The sequence below is a fragment of the Mustela putorius genome, unplaced genomic scaffold (genome assembly GCF_011764305.1).
Source record: "Mustela putorius furo isolate JIRA1106 unplaced genomic scaffold, ASM1176430v1.1 tig00000407_pilon_pilon_pilon, whole genome shotgun sequence".
NCBI lineage: Eukaryota > Metazoa > Chordata > Mammalia > Carnivora > Mustelidae > Mustela > Mustela putorius.
This window is the reverse complement of record NW_025421373.1, coordinates 8530978-8550947: the sequence shown is the minus strand read 5'-3', so window position 1 is coordinate 8550947 and position 19970 is coordinate 8530978. Positions and strand designations below refer to the sequence as shown.

Genomic DNA, 19970 nt, shown 5'->3' with positions numbered 1-19970 from the left:
AGAACAGAAAACTAACCAAACTCCTCCAGAAGGCCTTGACTTTGTTTGCCTGCCTTCTTTCTCTTCTCTCTCTTCCACCTTCTTTTCTTTTCTCTCCCCTAAGGCACGGACTGGGAACTTTTCTCCCTGAGGTCCTGCCCTAGGAGCTCTGGGACTTGTCCCAAGTGAAGGCAGTAACCACTCCAGGACCCCCCTCCCCCCCAGAGCTCCTCCCCTTCCATCCTAAACTCAAAGTCCAGCTGGCCCATGAGCAGTTGGAGCCCTTCCTTTGACCTGCTTCGCCAGGGGCTCGTTTTCTGACTGGGAGAGATGACTCCAGCCTGGAGACACCTGCTGAGAGCTTGGTACCTGCAGACCTCCTCTTCCAGGATCCCCAAGATGTGCCCTTCCTTGAGCCGTAAGTGGAAACCAGGGGCACATGGGTCAGCTGAAGGTTGGCTAGAGGGTCTGGGCTGAGCTCAGAACCTGTTGCCTGGGGCTCTGGGTTTAAGCCTACCATGGGGGCTTGGAGAGAGGCCATCTGACCCAGCAGTCCTCACCCTGGCAAATCCATTGCCTTGTTCGAGCCCAACATTTTACTACACCCCCACCCTGCCCCTCGCCTGAACGGAAATCCACGGATAATAAAACCCAAGATGCACAATTTCCAAATGAAAACAATGTGGTGATTTAGCTGTATTATAAAGGAGAAATAAAAGGAAAGCCATTCATGACTAACTGTTAACTGCAATAAATAGATACTCAAGGCCAATGACTTTGGAAGGCATTAAGCCTCCTCACAAAGCCTTCTGCCCCTGCCATGCCCCCAGGAAGTGGTACCATCACCTCAAGCAATGACAAGGAAACAGACTCAGAAGAGTGCAGCCATTTCCTCAGAGACAGCCGAGAGCTAGGACTAGACCCTGAGCCCTCTCCTTCCACTCAGACTCTCTCTCCAGCGGGGACCCAAAATGTGAGAAGACCCGGGGTCACCAGCCATTGGTGGCTTTATGTAGTCTCTCTTCTGTGCTTGTGATTTTCCCTGAACCTCACCTTCTCCGCAATTCCCCTCACGGAACGTGAATGTTAGCAGCTGTCTGCAGGTTTCCATGTGCTCACAGGCCCGAATCAGGTACAGGAAAGCCTCTTCCATCCCCCATTATGATCGATGTGGTCTTCATTTTCTCTTCTTTCCCTTTTCTCTCTCCTTCTTTGTCTCCTATTTGCTTTGTGTCTTCCCAACAGTCGCTCTTCTTTCAAATTTAATACTTCTCATGCTTTAGAGGATTACTCTTCTCATCTTCAACCCAAACTTGTTAGTGAGTATTATTAATCCATTTCACAGCTGAGGAGACAGAAGAGTAAAGGCAATTAAGAAAGTTGGTCAAAGAGAGAAACACAGAAGTGACAACTTGCCATCTAAACCCAGGTTTGTCTGACTCTGACTCTAAGTCAGAATGATTCCACCAGGCCCCTCCTTCCCTACACTTCTTCCAACCCTATTTGTGCTTCTCTTTTCCTCAATCATGGGATTTTGCCAGAATATCATTTAACCCTGTCATTTTCTGAGAAGGAGCTAGAATTATACCCAGAGTCTTGTGCTCCATAAGGAGGATACTACGTTGCAAGTACCAGCTGCTGATGAAGCAGGGGAGAGTGCCCTCTCTGCCCCCCTTCCCCTTTCCTAGCCTAACCCCTGGTCCTTGGGGAGCTGGGCGGATGGTGGTAGCAGGTGAAGCTTGCAGGTGAAATCTTCTTGATCAAGTCCTAGGGATTTCTTAACATAGCTGCACCGAGAAACTACAGAGGGAAAGTCCTCTTGCAAACTTAGGCCACATAGACATGAATGCCATGCCATGCTCCACCTTCTCTTTCAAGAAACTCTGGGCCTTTATTTCTACTTTCTGACCTATTGTATCTAGATACACGCCTGCTTGGGTTTGTTCATTCCAACACACACTCATTGGCCACCCCCTTCTTAGGAACACACTCTGTGCAAGATACACATGCAAGCAAAGTATCTGAATGCCTACTAGGGACCCACAGGTGGACAGAGCCACGGGGGGGGGGGGCAGCAGTGGGCAAAAAGCCATGATTTTGTTTTGTATCCCAGTTGGGGAAACAGAGCACAAACCAACAGATAAATACATAGAAAATAGCCAGTAGAGATACACGTGATGAATAAAACCAAATTAAGGTGGGAAGATAGAAAATTAAAATGGGAGAAGAGGGAGGCAGGGTCTGGTTTTGATGGGGAGATCACCAGGTGTTAAGTGTGGCCAGGCAGGCGAAAATAAACATGTCACCATCCCTGTACAACACCTGCATATAGTCTGTATGATATACGTGTGGGTCAAGGACTCAGCCTTGCCTATGTCTGATATGCACGGGCACTTGGGGCTAAACATGTCCACAGAGTTATAGGAGAAACTTGTTTCAAGATAAAGGAAGAGAAAAAATATCTCCGAGGTGCCTTCTTCCTTACTAATGATAGTCGTTAAGTGTGTATCGTCTCTAGGGAGATGGGCTGTGTGCTTGAAGGTACCATTTTCCCATGTCTGCCTACTTTGCCACAAGGAAGGGTGTGCCAGAGGGCTGATGGATAGCAAATGGTGCCCATTTCCAGCTGAGAAACTTCCCAAGACTCTTGCAAAGCTTTTTCTAAGAAAAGTATTAAAATGGACCCTAAAGGGAGGTCTCCTGCCCCCTGGCAGTCCTTGTCGCCAACTGCAGAACTGATTGAACCCCTGAAAAGGTCCAGGAGGGGCAGGCCTGCTCCCAAAAGTTCCAAGAGGAGGGATGGACCTGCCAGCCTTGGATTCGGGCAAACTTCTTGTTTGTAGACACCAGCAACCACCCTGCCTCGCTTAAGGAAAAGATCCTGATGGGAAAGATACGGAAGGAGGGAACCGAAAGAACCAGGGGGAGGGGGAGGAGATGGGCAGGAGTGGATGTGAGGAGACATCAGGAGGGCCCAGCGGGGATAGCATCCCTCCTTGCAGGAACGGCCTCAGAAGCAGGTCTTGGCTCTGATGAGGGTCTGCAGCCATTCCCCCCAATGTGAGGCATCTGCTCAAGACATCACATCCTAAAGAGGGGACACCTTGTTCATCCTTTGGAGGTCTTGTGCCCCTGGCCTCACTGGTGGGAGGCAGGCACCTGATGTGAGTATCCTGTCAATGAGAGCACACAGTTCAGAGGGACCTAGTGCTCTAGCTCAATGCCAAGTGTACCCTGTAACTCCCAGCAGAACGTGAAACAGTTTATGAAGGAAAAGGATCCTGTCTTGGGTCTGGAAGCAGACGACATAATGTTTCTTCCCTGCCAACCACAGCCCCTCATTCATCCACACTTCAACATGGTCTCAGCATGCTTCCATGGGAGACAGCCTCTCTAGCCCTCAGCCCTACCAAAGTCTCTCGAAACTACAAATGTCCCTTATGTAATCTGTCCCTCCCTTGGTCCTTAGGTGAATAAGATCTTCCTTTCTTAATTCGTTGGCTATCCTATGAAAATGAGATATCTCGAGGGACAAGTTTCTTGGTTTGGGGTTTTTTTTTTTTTGTTTTTTGTTTTTTAGATTTTTATTTATTTGACAGAGAGAAGCCCAGCGAGAGAGGGAACACAAGTCGGGGGAGTGGGAGAGGGAGAAGCAGGCTTTCCGCTGAGCAGGGAACCGGATGTGGGGCTCGATTCCAGGACCCTGGGATCCTGTCCTGAGCCGAAGGCAGACACTTAAGCACTGAGCCTCCCAGGGACCCGGAGTGACAAGTTTTTTTAAAGTTACCTAATACGCTATGCAGAAATAAGGCATAGTTAGCATTTTAAACAATCACCTTAATGTTCTGCAAACTATGTTCATTGCGTATTACAAAATAATTCATACCTTTTTTTTTATTTGAAAGGGTAGGAAGATCTTATTAAATACCCTCTGTATTGAAAATTGTTTATGAATTTTAGAAAACTCTTTACCATTACAGAAAGAATTTCTGCCCAGAATTTCCAAATGCTCACAAAAATTGATCTCCCTCCCTTATCTTGCCCCAACAGATTTTCACTGTTTGATACTATGATTATAGTATTTTGATACTTTGGGGAAAGAAAACCAAGTTAATGTAACTTTGTTGTGGAACTCTGTAAGAATTAAGTAGCTGGAATATTAAACCCAACTCCCCATTTATAATTTGCATTTCTTATACAATGGCAGTGGTGTTCTCCAAAGAGAATTCCACCTTTAAATGTCTTGGGTTGTCCAGGTGAACTGGAGAGAAAATTGGTGAATTGGATGAAAATCATTAACTGTCATCAGTATTTAGCATCAGGCCTAAAAGGGCAACATTAGATCAGTTATAATAACAAAGAAGCCTCAAAAAATGCCTATACAGAAGTAGATCAATTCTGTTGCAATTCCATTTTATGACCCCACATCTCAGTTATCCCTTCCCCCACCTCTCTTGGGTCTGTCTTCCCCCACCACCCCCCAACACACACATAACCTCCATGTGTGTATGTGCTCACCCACAATCTCTCAGAACCTGGAAGTTTATTAACCTTCAACTCTTGTGTTATCCTCAAAACAGAAGCTATTTTGAACAAAGAATGCAGGCAAATATCCAGATATTTAGACTTTGCATTTTTTTTCTAGCAAATAATGAAAACTAAATAAAGAAAAGTCTTTGGTTTCTGTATGTCCATCCGCTATTATCATTACTATTAGTTTTGAGTTGGGGTTGTTTGGTGAGAGGGGAGCTACGAAAGGCAGTAGACTGATGAGCTGTCATCTAGATGGACTTCACTGTTGACTAATTCCTCCTTCTTTCCTCCTTTCCAAATATTCCTTCCTCCCTTCCTTTTCTCCTTTCCTTCCTTCCTTCCCTCTCTCTTCCCACTTTCCTTGCTCCCTCTCTTCCTTCCTTCCAACAGGAATTTATGTATTTCATTTGGATTCCTCACTCCACTATCACATTCCTATCAGTCTGGTGAAAAAAGAACTGAATAAACCTGCCTTGATTGTTCAAAATTTGGGCTCTTCTTTATCCAATCCTTCTCCCCAACTCTGCCCCACCCCCAACTAACTTTCATAATCCCTATAGCTTTGGAGTCAAGAGAACTTAGAGTCTTCTCAATGGGCAGCTCCAATTGTGCAGGTAGAAAAAAAAAAGGACTGAAAGAGTGAAGGGAATTTGAATTCTTAGAAATACTCAGAATATTTTTTTTGCCATTTCCAAAGAGTAACTGATGCAGAGATACACAATGAAAAGCTTTTCAAAAGGTGAAATTCTCAGAAAACTTAAACTGTTATTTTTTTTCTCATTTTAATACATGGATAGCCTAAAGTCACTTGTCTTTTAGGTAAGAGCAAATTAACGACATTAGTGATTATTTAGAAGACAAAAGTGAATGAGATCTCTTGGAAGAAAACCATATTCAGAGCTGTTACTTTCCAGCTTCATTTAAAAACACAAATGTTCATTGTGTTGCTCAGGACTGTGACTTCATCACTACACAAAACACCAACATCTCATCTATGGATTCAAACCTTCGTGCTGAATAAGAGGGATGACCTTCTCAGCTCTCTCCACCTGTAGAATGATCTTGATACTGATCTTGAATCTTCAAAAGTAGCAGTATTCTTTTCTAAGAGTACTTACAAGGTCTCTAGACATCTCTTCCAAACTATGAGATTCTGTAACTCCGTTATCCTATCCCACTGCTAACGACAGGTCAAAACCCGTGCTGGAAAGGAGAGGAGAAGGTGGCCAATGAATGAGAAAAAGAGAAGTAGGCTGGGAGTAAGATATTTGGAGTTTAATTCTTGTTCTGCCGCTAACTAGCTTGGTGAACTTAAGCAAATTAATTTGCCACTTGGGGCTGGTTTCCTTATCTATAAAGTTAGCATTTTAACAACAACAACAAAAATCTGAGGCCCCTTCTAGCTCCAAATATTAAGTGATTCCCCTGGCTCACCTTATCTTCACTTTGCCATGGTCTGGTCTTGTGTTGTCGTGGTCTTTGTGTTGGGTTTTGGAGGATGGTTTTTGTCTTCTGGACCTATTAGTGTGTATTTGTTATTATACTACATTGCCTTGGCTTCATAGCTCAGGGGTTAGAGCACTGGTCTTGTATACTACATTGCCTAACACCTATCTCTCCTCATTCTCTACAAGGATAGTCAACAGCCACTCATGTCTTAATTACTGAAGTCCAATCTGGTATCAGGAACTGGGATTGGCAGCAGGGTGTGGGCACTATGCCACTCAAGGCTTAAAAAGTGCCTCTATTATAAAGAAGATCTATTCCAGGAATGCACAGAAGTTTGGTGGACAGTAGAGAGAAATGTCATCCTTCGTGCAGGGTGTGGAGGAGCTCATGAGGGACCACAGTGGGAAAAAAGAGGACTTCCCCCAAATATCCTCCTGCTTTTGTGGACTAGATTTTAAAGAAATTCTCCTTTTCTTCCTCCCAATAACTTGTTATTGAGATACCCCAGTTTTTTAAAATCCAAACTAAATGTCGATTTGAATTGTTCTTTTAAACTAAGGAATAAATGAAGTTGCCTACACATCTTGGTTCAGATTGTGTATACATACAGGTGATTTTTCCAAACAGGTTTGTTTGAGGTTTAATTGAGAACCCTAACTCACTTCACCTTTAATAGGTGCTTTCCGGACATCTGTGACTAAGCTTGGTCTTCATACAAAACACAGAATGCCTCCCTGTGACTTCACACCTGAAAAATACCAGGTAAGAGTCAGAATTTTAGGAAAACCCAAGGGCATGGTTCTTCTTGAAAGGGCTAAATTAATTTTCTTGAGAAAGACAGACAGATGGCCCTGCCTGCTACTGAGCCCTCACATCTTATTCTATCCCTTAAGTCACTGGGAGGGTCTGAACCCTCTTACTCTACTTAGTGATGTTGTGTGAATTGTGCATGTGCGGGACACAGCGGAGACAGACCAAGACTACAAGAAGGAGACTATTTCTATTTGTCACAGGGATGTACGTATAGATAGAGACATACAAAGACATATATCACAAAGGTGATACTACACATTTGCTTTCTAAAATGTTGTTTTGAGGGGCACCTGGATGGCTCAGTCGTTAAGCATCTACCTTTGGCTCAGGTCATGATCCCAGGGTCCAGAGATCGAGTCCCACATCGGGCTGTGGGAAGCCTGCTTCTCCCTCTCCCACTCCCCCTGCTTGTGTGCCCTCTCTTGCTGTCTCTCTGACCAATAAATAAATTTAAAAATCTTTTAAAAAGTAAAAAATTTAAAAATAGGTAAAACGTTGTTTTGACTCTCATACAGCAATGCGTGATCTGACCTTCAGGAGTCCTCCCGTCCAAAATATAAAATTATAATTTTGCTCTCAGACTAAGAAATATTGGGCTTCTCTTTCTTTCTCTCTCCCTCCCTCTTTCCCTCTCCCCCTCCCTTCCTCCCTTTCTTCCTTTCCATCTGCTTTATTTTACATAATACTCCTAGGTTAGAATTTGTAGAGTCAATAGTCAGGAGGTACCCATAAAGAAGAAAAGGATAGGAGAAAGTCTGGTAAGAACATGAACACCACCAGCACTTCACTTCCTTTTCATTCAAAAAGAAAAAAAAAAAAACTGGGCCCCTGGGTGACTCAGATGGTTAAGCATCTGCCTTCAGCTCAGGTCATGATCCCAGAGTCTTGGGATTAAGTCCTTCATCGGGCTCCCTGCTCAGCTGGGTACCTGCTTCTCTCTCTGCCTCTGCTTCCCTCTCTCTCTCTCTGTCTCTCACGAATAAATAAATAAAATCTAAAAAAAAAAAAAACTGCAGGAAAAAAGGAAGGAAGAGAAAAATAAAGAGAGAGAGAGAAAGGGAGGAAGTGGGGGAGGGAGGGAGGAACATTACCACAGACACTTACTTCTAAAATCGTTATATGTTTTTCTACAGCTAACATGAATTCAAAGACAAGGCTTTCCCCTGAAAGGTAGAAAATTTCAGCCTCCTTCTTCATATTTGATCTAGAAAGGGATCAAAGGGCCGCATTAATAATTTCCTGTACTGGAGAGGAAGGAAGGACCTTGAGCAAGGAGGATGTGGGGCAAATACCCCCAGGTGTGGGCACAAGATGGCAGCCTATGCTCGGTCAGCATAGAGGCGAGGCGAGATGCTGCATTCGGCCCTGCTATTGATCTTGTAAGAAATGTGAAGGTGAGGAAAAAAGAAATCTTAAACCCTTAAATCTTGCCTATCTACAGTCCCTCGCCTATGAACGTGTCCTGGAGATCCACAGTCAACACCTCGCTCCCATGTCGACGGCGTATTTCCCGAAGCCTTTGTTGCTTCACCAGGGTCACATGGAATGGCTGTTTGATTATGAGGGAAACAGATACCTGGACTTCTTTTCTGGGATTGTCACTGTCAGTGTCGGTCACTGCCACCCGTGAGTATCCTTAAAATTCCGGCATTTTCACTCCTGGAGAATATATGGAGATCCGGCTAGTGATCACGTTGGTGATTCAGAACTCTGGTTCCGAATTGTCTCTCCTTAGGCATATCTGGTTTCTGACCACCGTGCTCCCTACCTATTTCCTGGGTAACAAAAAAATCTTAACACTGCCCTTTTTGTTTTCTCGGCAATGCAAGATTTATTCATTCTCATGCCATGAGGCGTGTGCCATGTGATTGGAGTGTGGCTGTATGTGTGTACTTGTCCTCACTAGTGACAGCTTTCCAGAAAGAGGCAAAGTACTGAGGGAAAGACAAGTAGTTCTCGTAAACCCATGGGGCGGCTGGGTGTCGGGTGTGGGATGAGGAATCGAGAAATCACTTCTAGCTTTAGGATCTTCCTCACCTCTGACTGATGGATGGATGGATGAGGAAAGAAAGGATGCTAAGAAAGGAGTAATCAGAGCTGGAAATTTACATTAGAAATGCATGGATCCGTTAATCCTGGGATTCTCTGGACCCTCGTCATCAACCCACCCACACAAATACCCTGGGCAGGTTCTTCTATGGTTCTTTTATTTTTGATTCCACTCTCCCATTTTCCTGCCTATTCGCTCTTGCCTTTAATCATCCATCCAACAAAGCTCACTTCAAGTAAGACCATCATACAGCAGCAAGCTGAAATCAACTGAGTAAGTTTGGGTCCTTCTGTCAAAGTAGGAGTGAAGGTCTTCCCCTTCAGCAGCTGTCAGGTGGGAGGAGCAAGATTTACCTCCAGGGTCTAGGCTCACCTCTTCCTCCCACAGCCCTCTCCTTCCTGCTTCTGTCTCTGGGAGGCACTCAACCCATGTGAGGTCCAAAGGAGCTTGTAAAATAAAATTCAGAGGCGGTCTAAAATATGTGATAAGCACACATGAAAGAAGGTAAGAAAAACAAAAGAGAGAAAAATTTTGATTTCATTAATAATGTTAGGTGTTGTCCCTGTTAGTTGACCACTCAATGATGCTCATGACCTTTGTGCTTCTCCTGATCTCGCTCTGACCCTGCAGCTTGCCCTCTGACACCCTGACCCTTTCCCTAGCCTTCTGCTCTTCTCTCTATAACCTCCTCATGCCTTATTATTTCTGCCATAGAATGGGGCCATTCCTGGTCAGTGAGTGACCCTTTCCACAGCCTTCCCCAGCTCTGTCTCTTCACCTTGACCCCTCACCAAGCTACTATCATAACTCCAATAAACCCAGATTGGGCATTAGGATGCCCCACATTTCACACAGCATCTAGGACATCCCCACCCCTCTCCATGATAGTCCACCGTCAGCTGAAGTTCAGCCTTACCGAGGCCAAACCCCTCACACCCTCCACTATACTGTTTCTACTTGCATATTCATTTATTCAAGGCGCACACATGAGCCTCCCAATCTGCAAGGGTCCTCTGCCAGGAGTTGGCAGCCACTGGCTGCATCTCTTGACTCATCCTGGAGTTGCCCCGACGTTACAGGCAAGAATGGTGAGGTCATCTTTGACTTGTCCCTGCCTTTCACTCCCCTGAGCCCACCTGATTCCAAAGTCTAGCTTTCCCTCTGTTGAAATGCCTCTCCCACTGGCCCCCCACTAATTCCCACTAGTTCCCCCACTAATAGCCACAGGTACCCCACTAATTCCCGGCCTCCTAGGAGTTTTCCTCCTCCTACACCTGGAAGACCACCTTGCCCTCCTGGCTGGCCTCACCATTACCAGCCTTCCCTGATCTGTCCTACCTTCATATGGCTCACATGTTTATATCACTGAACAACACTTTTATCAATCACCTCTTCTGTTTGACTTTACTGATACTCTGCAATTTTCTAAAGTGAGTCGTGGAACCCTGATTTCAGGAGAGGTCAGTTGGTAAAGCATCTCATGAAAAAATAAGCTTTAAAAACACTTTAAACTACATCTCTCTCCTAGGAAGAAACATTGGGTATTTGGCTAACAAAGGCACTGGCAAGTCCTACAGTAAAGAAATCTGTCTGATCTGGTATTTCTCAAATTATTCTTTTTTGTTTTTTAATTCTTCATTATTTATTTAGCCCCGAACTTGCATGTGTGTGTATGTGTGAACAACTATTACTAACAAATAGAACTGGTATGTTAACTCTAGCCATTGCTGTCCTTTAGATCAAGTTCAAACATCCTGGCCTGTCCCTTCAAGGTATTCCTAGTCAGGTCCTACATACCCTCAACATGAGCCCTCTGATCCTTGACAGAGTATAGTTTCAGAGTCACAAAATGTGCATCAACATTGACCACTGTTAGGAATCAGATACTTGACTCTCCTTTGAAGAAAGAAATGTGGTCCTTATATACACATGCATGATGGATCTATAACTCTTTAGAAGAGTAAATGAAAAGACACTTAGTCTTACACCTAGTCATCTCTAGTTTCCAAACTGTTCAAAGGATATTTAATAAGGAAACCTAATTAAAAGAGAGTCTGTGTCCTGAAGTAGGAATTTCTCCTCTACAATCCCTGAGAGATTGACATCTGGTCTCCTTTGGAACACCTCCCTTGGTGAAGAACCCACAACCTTTCAAGACCACCCATCCCATTGCCAGACAGCTCTACTGGTTAGAGCTCTTCCCACGTGTGGATGAAACCAGCCTCTTGAAACTATTTGAGAAGTAGCCCCATGTTTGGGTTCAATGGCCAGTGTGTGTGTGTTGGGGGGAACATGGCCACCAGCAGCATGGGGATCTCTGCTCTCCTGTTGCTCCAGGAAGGTGAACGCAGTGGCACAAAAGCAGCTGGGCCGCCTGTGGCACACAAGTTCCCTCTTCTTCCACTCTCCAATCCACGAGTTCGCAGAGAAGCTTTCGGCACTTCTTCCTGAGCCTCTAAAGGTACGATGCTCTTCAAAGGAACAGGAGTCTCATGATCCCAGGGAAGCAGGAATATGAACAGTGAATCTGGTCCATGCTTTGAGCATCTGAAAAAGTGAGCTAATAGCCATATCTGAAAGGGATCAAGAAGACAGGAACTTAAGAATCGCTGGTGAAGCCAGCCAATGTTCACACATCACCTCCCAGCCTCTGCCTGTCCTTGGCCACAGATCTGCAAAAGTCGCTTCACAGAAGCCCAGCCCTCCTCCCTGGACACTCTCCTTTGTGTTCCTGGGGGAAGGGGGAAGTTCCTTCTCTTGGCTCCAGGGCCCCTCTACAAAGTCATTTGCATGGCTCATTTTACAGAGTGGAGCCATTTTTTACTAAAATTAAATCCCATTCAGTCCATTCAACCTAGGAGGCACTGAGATAGTTTTGCTAAATGAGATGTTTTTCTGCATCCAAAATGACTGAATAGGTCTCTTTTTAACTGAACTGAGATGTTGAAGTGTTGGCCAAGATTTGCATTTCCAGATTCAATGAACTAAATATATGTCGTACCTAGAACAGTACCCAGGGTTGGCTTTTAGGATTACTTTCTGTATTCTCTAGATTCTCTATTTATTATAGAGCTGAAGAAAGCTGGACCAGCTGCAACCTAAGTGCAGGCCAGTCATGCTCATGGAGAAGCAGAAGTAGGGGTACAGGCCCTGAGCCCAGAGGACCCAGGTGCCCTCATTTCTCCCTTTTCTTCTAACCAGGAGGAGCTGCACGTTTTCCTCATTTGCTTGTTTTTTCAATATTCACACACACTGAATAGACAGGCTATGACTATCCCGTGAAGCTGCAGAGTCAAGGGGCCTGCCTTGTCCCAGCCTTCAGAACTCAGGTGGTTGAAGTTCAAAGCTAAGCAATCCAGTCCTCAGACGCACTCACCAACTAACCATTCCATATCCTGCCTCGGGTTTTCCTATCTTGGCATTTTGCAGAACATTGATGAGAGCCAGTGAAACCTTGGAATGCTTCACAATCGGGATGATCCCTTGGCCATTTTTGTATCTCTAGCACTTAGCAGCTTGTTCAGTGAAAAGCTGTAGAGTTAACATAGTAATCCGGGGATGGAACTGCTTGTCTACAGGGAACTCGCCTTAATAATTAGAGGCTGGGGGGACACACAGTCTTTAGCAATTTCAGATTAATTGGGTAATAAGAAAATAAATGAACGTATGAAGTCACGTGTCTTGTTTCCCTCCAGGTCATTTTCTTGGTGAATAGTGGTTCAGAGGCCAATGATCTAGCCATGCTGATGGCCAGAGCACACTCAAACAGCACAGACATTATTTCCTTCAGGTAATCACGCCCTGAAATATTCAACCTCAATAATATTGACTTACTCCAATACCAAATGGGCATCTTTAAAACATAGCCTGGAGGGGAAGGGGGCTTTCCCAGGAGTATTGTTCTAATTTTATGTGTTAGGGAAGAATCAGTCCAGTGAATTTTATGACTGGATAAACCCATATAAAGTGGCCTGATCCAAGTTAGGAGTCCCTAAGTTAGGGGTCCCTGACTGGGGTAACAAACAGCTTGGAGTACTAGTTATGTCACAGATCTTCCTATAAATTTAAAGAGATAGTCATATGTCAGTTTTTTGTGTTTTTTGTTTTTTTTTTACTTTGAAGGTATGGTATTGACCAGGACAAATGCCGAGTCAACACCCACAGACGCTCCTGGATTTAACTTTCTTCTCTTTAAGTGCAGAGGATGCATATTTAACCTGTATATTTCTCCTTCTTTGGGTGACTTTTGAAAACTGATAATTTAATAACTTCATTATAAACCCTTGGCAACTCTACTAGCGTTAAAATAATAGAAAATTAAGCATTTTGTTTGCAGTTGTGTCCTCAGGGTAATTTTATATAGCACATTGAAACAGGCTCTTATAATAAGGTTTATGTCAAAGAGCAGCTTATACTCAAAGTAGGTAGAATGAAGAAGTAGTCCTGGTCTGTCACCTGTCTGGCCATAATTTCTGTCTCCATTCAAAAGAAGATGGAATACCACAGCATGTCCAATACTGCATAATCCATATAAAATGCACATGTGGCAACTAAGGAAACATTTGTTAACAAAGAAACACAGCAAGAAAAAAAAAGTGATTGATGTTTTACCCAATAAACATCCCAGAATATACATGTCCAGATAAGTGTTGATCTATTCAAAACAGGCATGTGTTACTGGGGTTCAACACACGTTCATATCTCCTCCTTCAAGATAGATGACCATCCTTTTGAATGGTCTTAATAGTTGTAAATCCTCGTGTCAGAGTGACTTTGATTTGGGGAACCATCAAAACCCCTTTGAAGCCAAGACTGGTGATGAGAATGTTATGGACAAAATATGATAGTCTTGGGTTCAAAAAGAAACAAAATCTGTGATCTTTATATGCCAAATAAAGAGGCTTCTGAGGAATTTGTGCAGCAGCCACATCTCAGGAACTAATACTTGGCTTCTCAAGGTGACTACCTTGAAGATTAATGCTCATTGGCTACCTAATCTCTGGCACGGTGCTGAAAGATGGGTCTCATTACTATATAGGAATCCAGTAGGGCATCGGTTAAGGTCAGAGTTCCTGCAAAGCTTCCTTTCACCATTTCAAATCTCTGACCCCAGGAAAAAAGACAAATAAGTAAATTCTCCTGGCAGAGCTTTAGAAGATTTCTTAGAAATCACTGGAGTTGCATGTCAATGGTGTTCTACTGAATTGAAGAAAAATGAACTTAACCCCATCTTCTGTTTCTTCTCTGTAGAGGAGGCTACCATGGGTGCAGTCCTTACACACTTGGCCTGACCAACGTAGGGCCCTACAAGATGGAGCTCCCCAGTGGGACAGGCTGCCAATCAGTGAGTTCTGGGATTTTTATCTTCTTTCTCAAAAGTCTGCTGGGTAGGTGCTATGATTGATCAGATTGTCCAGGTATTAGGATTCGAAATGAGTATAAAGCCTATCGTTAATCAGGGGCTGAATTTGACTTAGTGGAACCAAAGCCCACTTGGAGGAAATGTTTATTGGAAAAGCCTTCAGAGTCTGAGTAATAATTCGTGATAGAGATTTTTAAAGTTTGTTTTGCTTTTAAACAAAATCAAATAAACAACCAATAAATGCATTGAAACTAGTTCTCAGAGCCTTGAGTGCCTAGGATTTCTATAGAACCATCAACCCTGTACTCACCGTCTGTCCTCACTTGCTATATATACCCACCTCAGCAGAAGACTCAGATACCTAATTATTCCTATTCTTTCAGATGCCCTTACTCTCCAAACTCTTGAGCAAGTTCCAGGCTGACATTGAAATCAGTTTCCTTTGTAAAGTGCCCACATAACTGATTTCTAAGAAAAAAATTACCTTTTCAAACCAAAATATTAGAGTTTCATCTGAGGTGGCAGAGGAGCAAGGGAGGCATCTCAATATCAAACTAAGAAGCCCTCTTACCCTGATCGGCATCACATTCTCCTTCAAATTGGCTACCTTGTCTTTCCAGTTTGCCAAATTCCTTCTTTTGTCACTTGCAGACAATGTGCCCAGATGTTTTCCGTGGCCCTTGGGGAGGAAGCCACTGTCGAGATTCTCCGGTGCAAACAATTAGGAAATGCAGCTGTGCACCAGGTTCAAGGGGTCAGGGTGGGAGGTGGGTGGTGGAAGGTCAGGAGGGGCAAGGAAACTAGAGAAAGGCTGTACCGTTCCTAAGTGAACAGATGCGGGGTGGGGGGGGACTGGAAATGGGAGGAGTCAAAGGGAACAAAACTAGAAACCCACCCCACCCCACCCCCACCCCCATAGAATCAGCATTTCCCATGCCTCCCACCACGGTGCTGTCTGGCTGTGAGGAAAAGCATCTCACACTATCATAGCTGGGCTAAACAGACAATCACTTGGTGCTTAATTAAAGGGGTTCTTTTAGCTCTATTAGCAACAGCTTTTCTATCAATTTTAAAAGAAAATAAGGCTGGTAGAATTGTTTACCAATTCCCAGTGGGGAAGGGTGGGGGAGAATACTTTTTGCAATCTCTTGAAATGCCAGACAAGAAGCGCACCCCCCACCCCAGGGATTCAGAGTGCCAGCCAAAATGACAGCATCTGTCAAAGCTTAAGGCCATTCCCAAAGGCTGCTGATATCTCTTGCAAGTTTTAAAGGCGTTCTCAAAAGGAAAGCTGTCACTTACCCATGGCGGTTTTAGTGACATTCTTTACCTATTCTTATCCTGAGAGGAAGCTTGGAAGCGGACTCTCTTCTTTGCTAATCAACAGGTTTCCCCTGGTGCCTGTCAGCACAGTTCAAGACTTTTCAATAGCTGCTTCTAAGTAGTGCTGAAAGAAAAAGCTAAGTGCTTCTGTGGAAGGTATTTGACGAAATAGTCTGGCTCACAGGGTTGAGAAAAAGAATGCAAATGGAAGTCTTTTTAAAAAATGAGCTTTGAAAGGAAGAAAAATCCCTGTCTCCTTAGAGTTCAGATGGGATAATGGCAAAATGGAGGTTGGAGGAGGAAAGAATGAGCATTGAAACAGGGTGCCGTGGTCCCAGAACTGAAAACTGTAAGAAGACTTAAAGCTCTGTGTGTGTGTGTGTGTGTGTGTGTGTACCCTCCATTTTAAAAATGAAATAAACAAGGCCCACAGTGGGGAGGCTGGGGAGCTAGGACTTCACCCTAAGCCTTCTGACTCCAAACCAGTGCTCCCAGCCTATGGCCATCTTTGTTCACACTAACATTCCAGCAGGATGAACCCAGGCTTGACAATTCCCATTCTGCTGGCCAGACTTAGGAGACACGTGAAGACAGCAGACCAGGAGTTCACTCCCAGCCCCGGCTGGTTCAGCTAGGAGCAAAGGCTCCACCTATTGTATCTTTCTTCTCATTTGGAAGATGGAGATAGCTGCACCTGTATCCGTCCCTCATTACTAGGCTTCATGAGATCAAGGGAAGGGAGCTTTCTGTACAGGGAGGCAGGTAATAGCAATGTCAAGTGTACCCATAGATACAGACCTGTGGATCCAACCTAAATGGCATCAAGAACTACAATTGGTTTCATGTACCTCGTGGACTTCAACCCAACCAGAAAATCATGAGCGTGGAACCTAGCAGCAGAAGTGCTCAAGAGATAGCTCTTGCCTTCCCTCCCCACGCTGGTCCCTCTCCCTTTCCATCCTCTCCACCCCCTCCTTCTTTGAGTCTTTCTGGGCTCCAAGCCAACTTGAAAATGCTAGAACCCCATGGTCATCTCTCTAGTGGCATTTGGAGGCTAAATGATAGTGACAGAATCCATTTCTGCTTCTCTGGACTGTTGTCCTTGGCATATCTCAAGTCAGCTGTTTTCTTAACTCATATCTTCAAGAGACACCACTGATATATATTTAAATGGACTAGGAATACAAAAAGCCTCCTCCAGGACTTTGGGGAGCTGAGAAGTGTTTGGTCCTTGTTGGAAAATGGCAGATTCATAGGTTTGCAGAAGCAAGCCAACGTATAAAATAGTTTGAGTATAGAAGATTCCAGTTCTCAATTCCTCTTAGGGTTTGTTCACTGGGCGCATGCAGGTGCCAATCTTGGTAGATGTTCTTTCATCTCAGGATTATGTCCTCACGGTCCACATGGGCATATGTAGGGTCCATGTTGTGAGCCTGATCTAGTCACTGCTGTGGGAGACTTCATTACCTTCTTCTATCCTTTTGTCAGGATTTTGTCTTTCCAAGTATTCATTCCAGGCCCTGAACTTCAGATGTCACCCATGATGACATTCACCTCCTAAAGTCCACAGCCCCCAGAAACCCCAGACCTTGTACTTATCATGTCATTCTTCCTCACCTTTTGCAAAATGAGTTTCCTTTTCCTTAAGAATTGTTCTTTCTTAGCCTTTCACTCCACTTAACGGTTTCTACCCTAGCAGCTAAAGTAAAAACACTTCCGTCTCTACTCTGTTGCTCGCCTGGTCTCCAGGAGAACATCCACTCTTTACACCCTTGGTGTTGTCATGGTGATGCCACTGCACCCCATCCCTCTCCAGAAGCAGCCTGACCTGGAGTTACAGCAATGAGCTCAAGAAGGAAATGTGAAATGTGAAATGAAATAAGAAGCTGATTACAGCAGGTGACCCCTCTCATCACTGAACTTGTGGGCAGTAGGGGACAAATCATGAAAGGTCTACCACTAGTTTAAGCAAAACCTTTTCTTGGTTTGGTTTTGTCCAAATGTAAGCCATTAGGGTTGATTTTGTTCCACCTTCTGATCTCTCTCTTTATAGCTCAGCTTGCTAAATGTCCAAATTGTATCTTTTGAACATATGTTCCATCCTTTAGAGTCATCTTTGACTGTTTTCTCTTCCTGTCTTACTAAGAATTTAAAAATCCATTCTCTAGAGGCATAGGTTTATTTATCTAGCATATCCTGTTCATCAAACAACTCCAGCAATGACAAAAAATGTGCTTTCTGGGCTTGATTCCCTTTCCTTTACTTCCTTCTTTGCACTTCCAGCCCCCAACTCCAACTAATCGAAGATGTCAGGTACCCTGGTCGAGCCAGCTCTCCCAAATACCACATGTACCTTAAAATATGTTTGGGACCAGGGAGTGTTCTTTCCCATTTTCAAATGAAGAGCTGAGGTATAAAATATAATTTGTGCCTCCGTGTTGATGATGATGACGGAAGTCTTCTGTCCCTTTTCTCTAGACATCAGGAGATAAGACAACCTCCCCACATCTCAGCAAGTGCTGGGATGGCAGGTGGTGGCTCTTCTCCCAGATTGCTTTCACTGTCACTGGGGCTGGGGCTCTTCTGCTGTCCATGGATATGGGCTGTGTGGTGCTGTTTAGAATCAAATTAGAGACATAGATAAAATTTCTGAAGTTTCAGTAGTGTATGGATGCAGTCTCTCTGGGAAAGGCTTCCTGCCCCTGCCACCATGGGTGAACATTATCGGACTCCAGTACTTTCCTCTTTAGACCAGATTCTAATTGTTCTATAAACATATTTGCTAACTCTAAAGACCAAAACACTCTATAGCTTTAAAACGGTACATCAGATTAAGGGGCAATAAAAGGTAAATAGAGTCATTTTCAAATAGATGAAATCCACACTCCAATTACATTTGAATTAAATCTACCCAGTTGAGAGGATAGGCATCCTTGTGTGAAATAGCTCTGTATTCCAGACTCAGTGATACTTTGGGGCATTTCTTCCCCAGATGGAAGTGACTGAAGTGGTTTGTGTATGTTTTTATGGCTCTCCTACTCTCTCTGCTCAAACTAAAGTGCAAGCTGTTGCAAAAGAAAGTCCCCCCTTCAGAATGCTATGCCTTCATTTCCTGTTTACTGTATTCTAAGGTTTCTAATCAATCTACTCATCCTCTTTTCTTTTTTTCTGTTTCCCCCCCATTCTACTGAATGCCATTCTCACATCTTCAAATGCTATGTTTTGTGTGTTTGTTTGTTGGTGGTTCTTGTTTTTTGCAGACTGCTGCCAAGCGAAAGACCAGTATATTGAACAGTTCAAAGATACTCTGAACACTTCTGTGGCCAAATCAATTGCTGGATTTTTTGCAGAGCCAATTCAAGTGGGTATATTGACCTTAGACATTAATTGGGCTGACTTTTAAGTTATCAGAGAGTTTTAACTCAGACATTAGAGAATTTGAAAATAGTTAAGTGACCATTGCTGTGTCCCTCTCCAAATTCAGTTCATTCTCTTGGTCTCCTTGAAAAAAAGAAGGCTCCTGATTCCTCTACTGACCTTCAAACACTCCTGCATTCCTGGGTTGAACAGATTAAATGAAACTACTGAATTCCTAAAATTCTGAAGAAATGGAAACCCCAGCAAATTTTAGTTGCTCAATACCCACACTGCCAGGGGGAGTATCTCTTCAATATTACCAAATCCTCTTAATCCACTTTGTATCTACTCTCAGAAATAAGCATTTGCTTCATTTTCCCCAAAGGCATGGCATAGGGTAATGGTCCCTCTCTTCACCCACAGTTGGAGCAGTTCTAAAGACCACTGTAAAAATTTCTAGTATTACTAATACTACTGATGATAATGATCTAGCTTCTTTTTTTTTTCCCCTTAATAGTTTCAAAGGACTATGCTGTTCTTAGAGGACATCCTCGTTTGATCTTTTGCAGGGGGTAAATGGAGTCGTCCAGTATCCAAAGGGGTTTCTACAGGAAGCCTTCGAGTTGGTGCGGGAGCGGGGAGGTGTGTGCATCGCAGATGAGGTGAGCTGTGGACCGACTGTGGGTAGGGAGGCAGGGCAGGAAAGGCACAGGGAGAAACTTCTTCATACCTCCCTCCGAAATCCAAGACAAAAGCATCTCCAGGGTGGGAATTCCAGGGTGAGGGTATGAATTAATAAAGCCTTTGCTAGTTGACTGGTTGGTTAGTGGCTTATTTGGTCCATTTAACAAGCACAACAGAACTTAAATATCCAAATTGGAGTCTATCAAATGAGTGGCTAGTGGGCACTTTCTACATTCTCATGTGGGGACTGTGTCAGGGGTAGCTCAAAAACCACACAGGAAAATTTAATCTCATAACCAAGTTTTCATCCTAATTTTGCCTAAATAGTATTAACCAGCCTGGCAGCATTCATCTTACCTTAATTAAAAAAAAAAAGAACAACTTGTTTGGAAAAGATATTAAAAGAAAAAAAAATGCATG

The 19970-nt window shown here is 43.9% G+C and overlaps 1 protein-coding gene across 2 annotated transcripts in view; it reads left to right on the top strand.

Annotated features, from left to right (window-relative positions):
- Nucleotides 1-254: 254 nt before the first annotated feature.
- The window catches only part of AGXT2 (alanine--glyoxylate aminotransferase 2), a 34184-nt gene continuing 14468 nt past the window's right edge, over nt 255-19970 (top strand). For both annotated transcript variants that reach the window (XM_004738038.2, XM_004738040.3), the window contains exons 1-9: nt 255-397; nt 6638-6723; nt 8216-8400; nt 11162-11285; nt 12520-12614; nt 14075-14168; nt 14838-14931; nt 18770-18870; nt 19436-19528. In XM_004738038.2, the coding sequence (XP_004738095.1) occupies nt 310-397; nt 6638-6723; nt 8216-8400; nt 11162-11285; nt 12520-12614; nt 14075-14168; nt 14838-14931; nt 18770-18870; nt 19436-19528 (960 nt within the window). In that variant the 5' untranslated portion in view covers nt 255-309. The remainder of the gene's footprint in view (nt 398-6637; nt 6724-8215; nt 8401-11161; nt 11286-12519; nt 12615-14074; nt 14169-14837; nt 14932-18769; nt 18871-19435; nt 19529-19970) is intronic.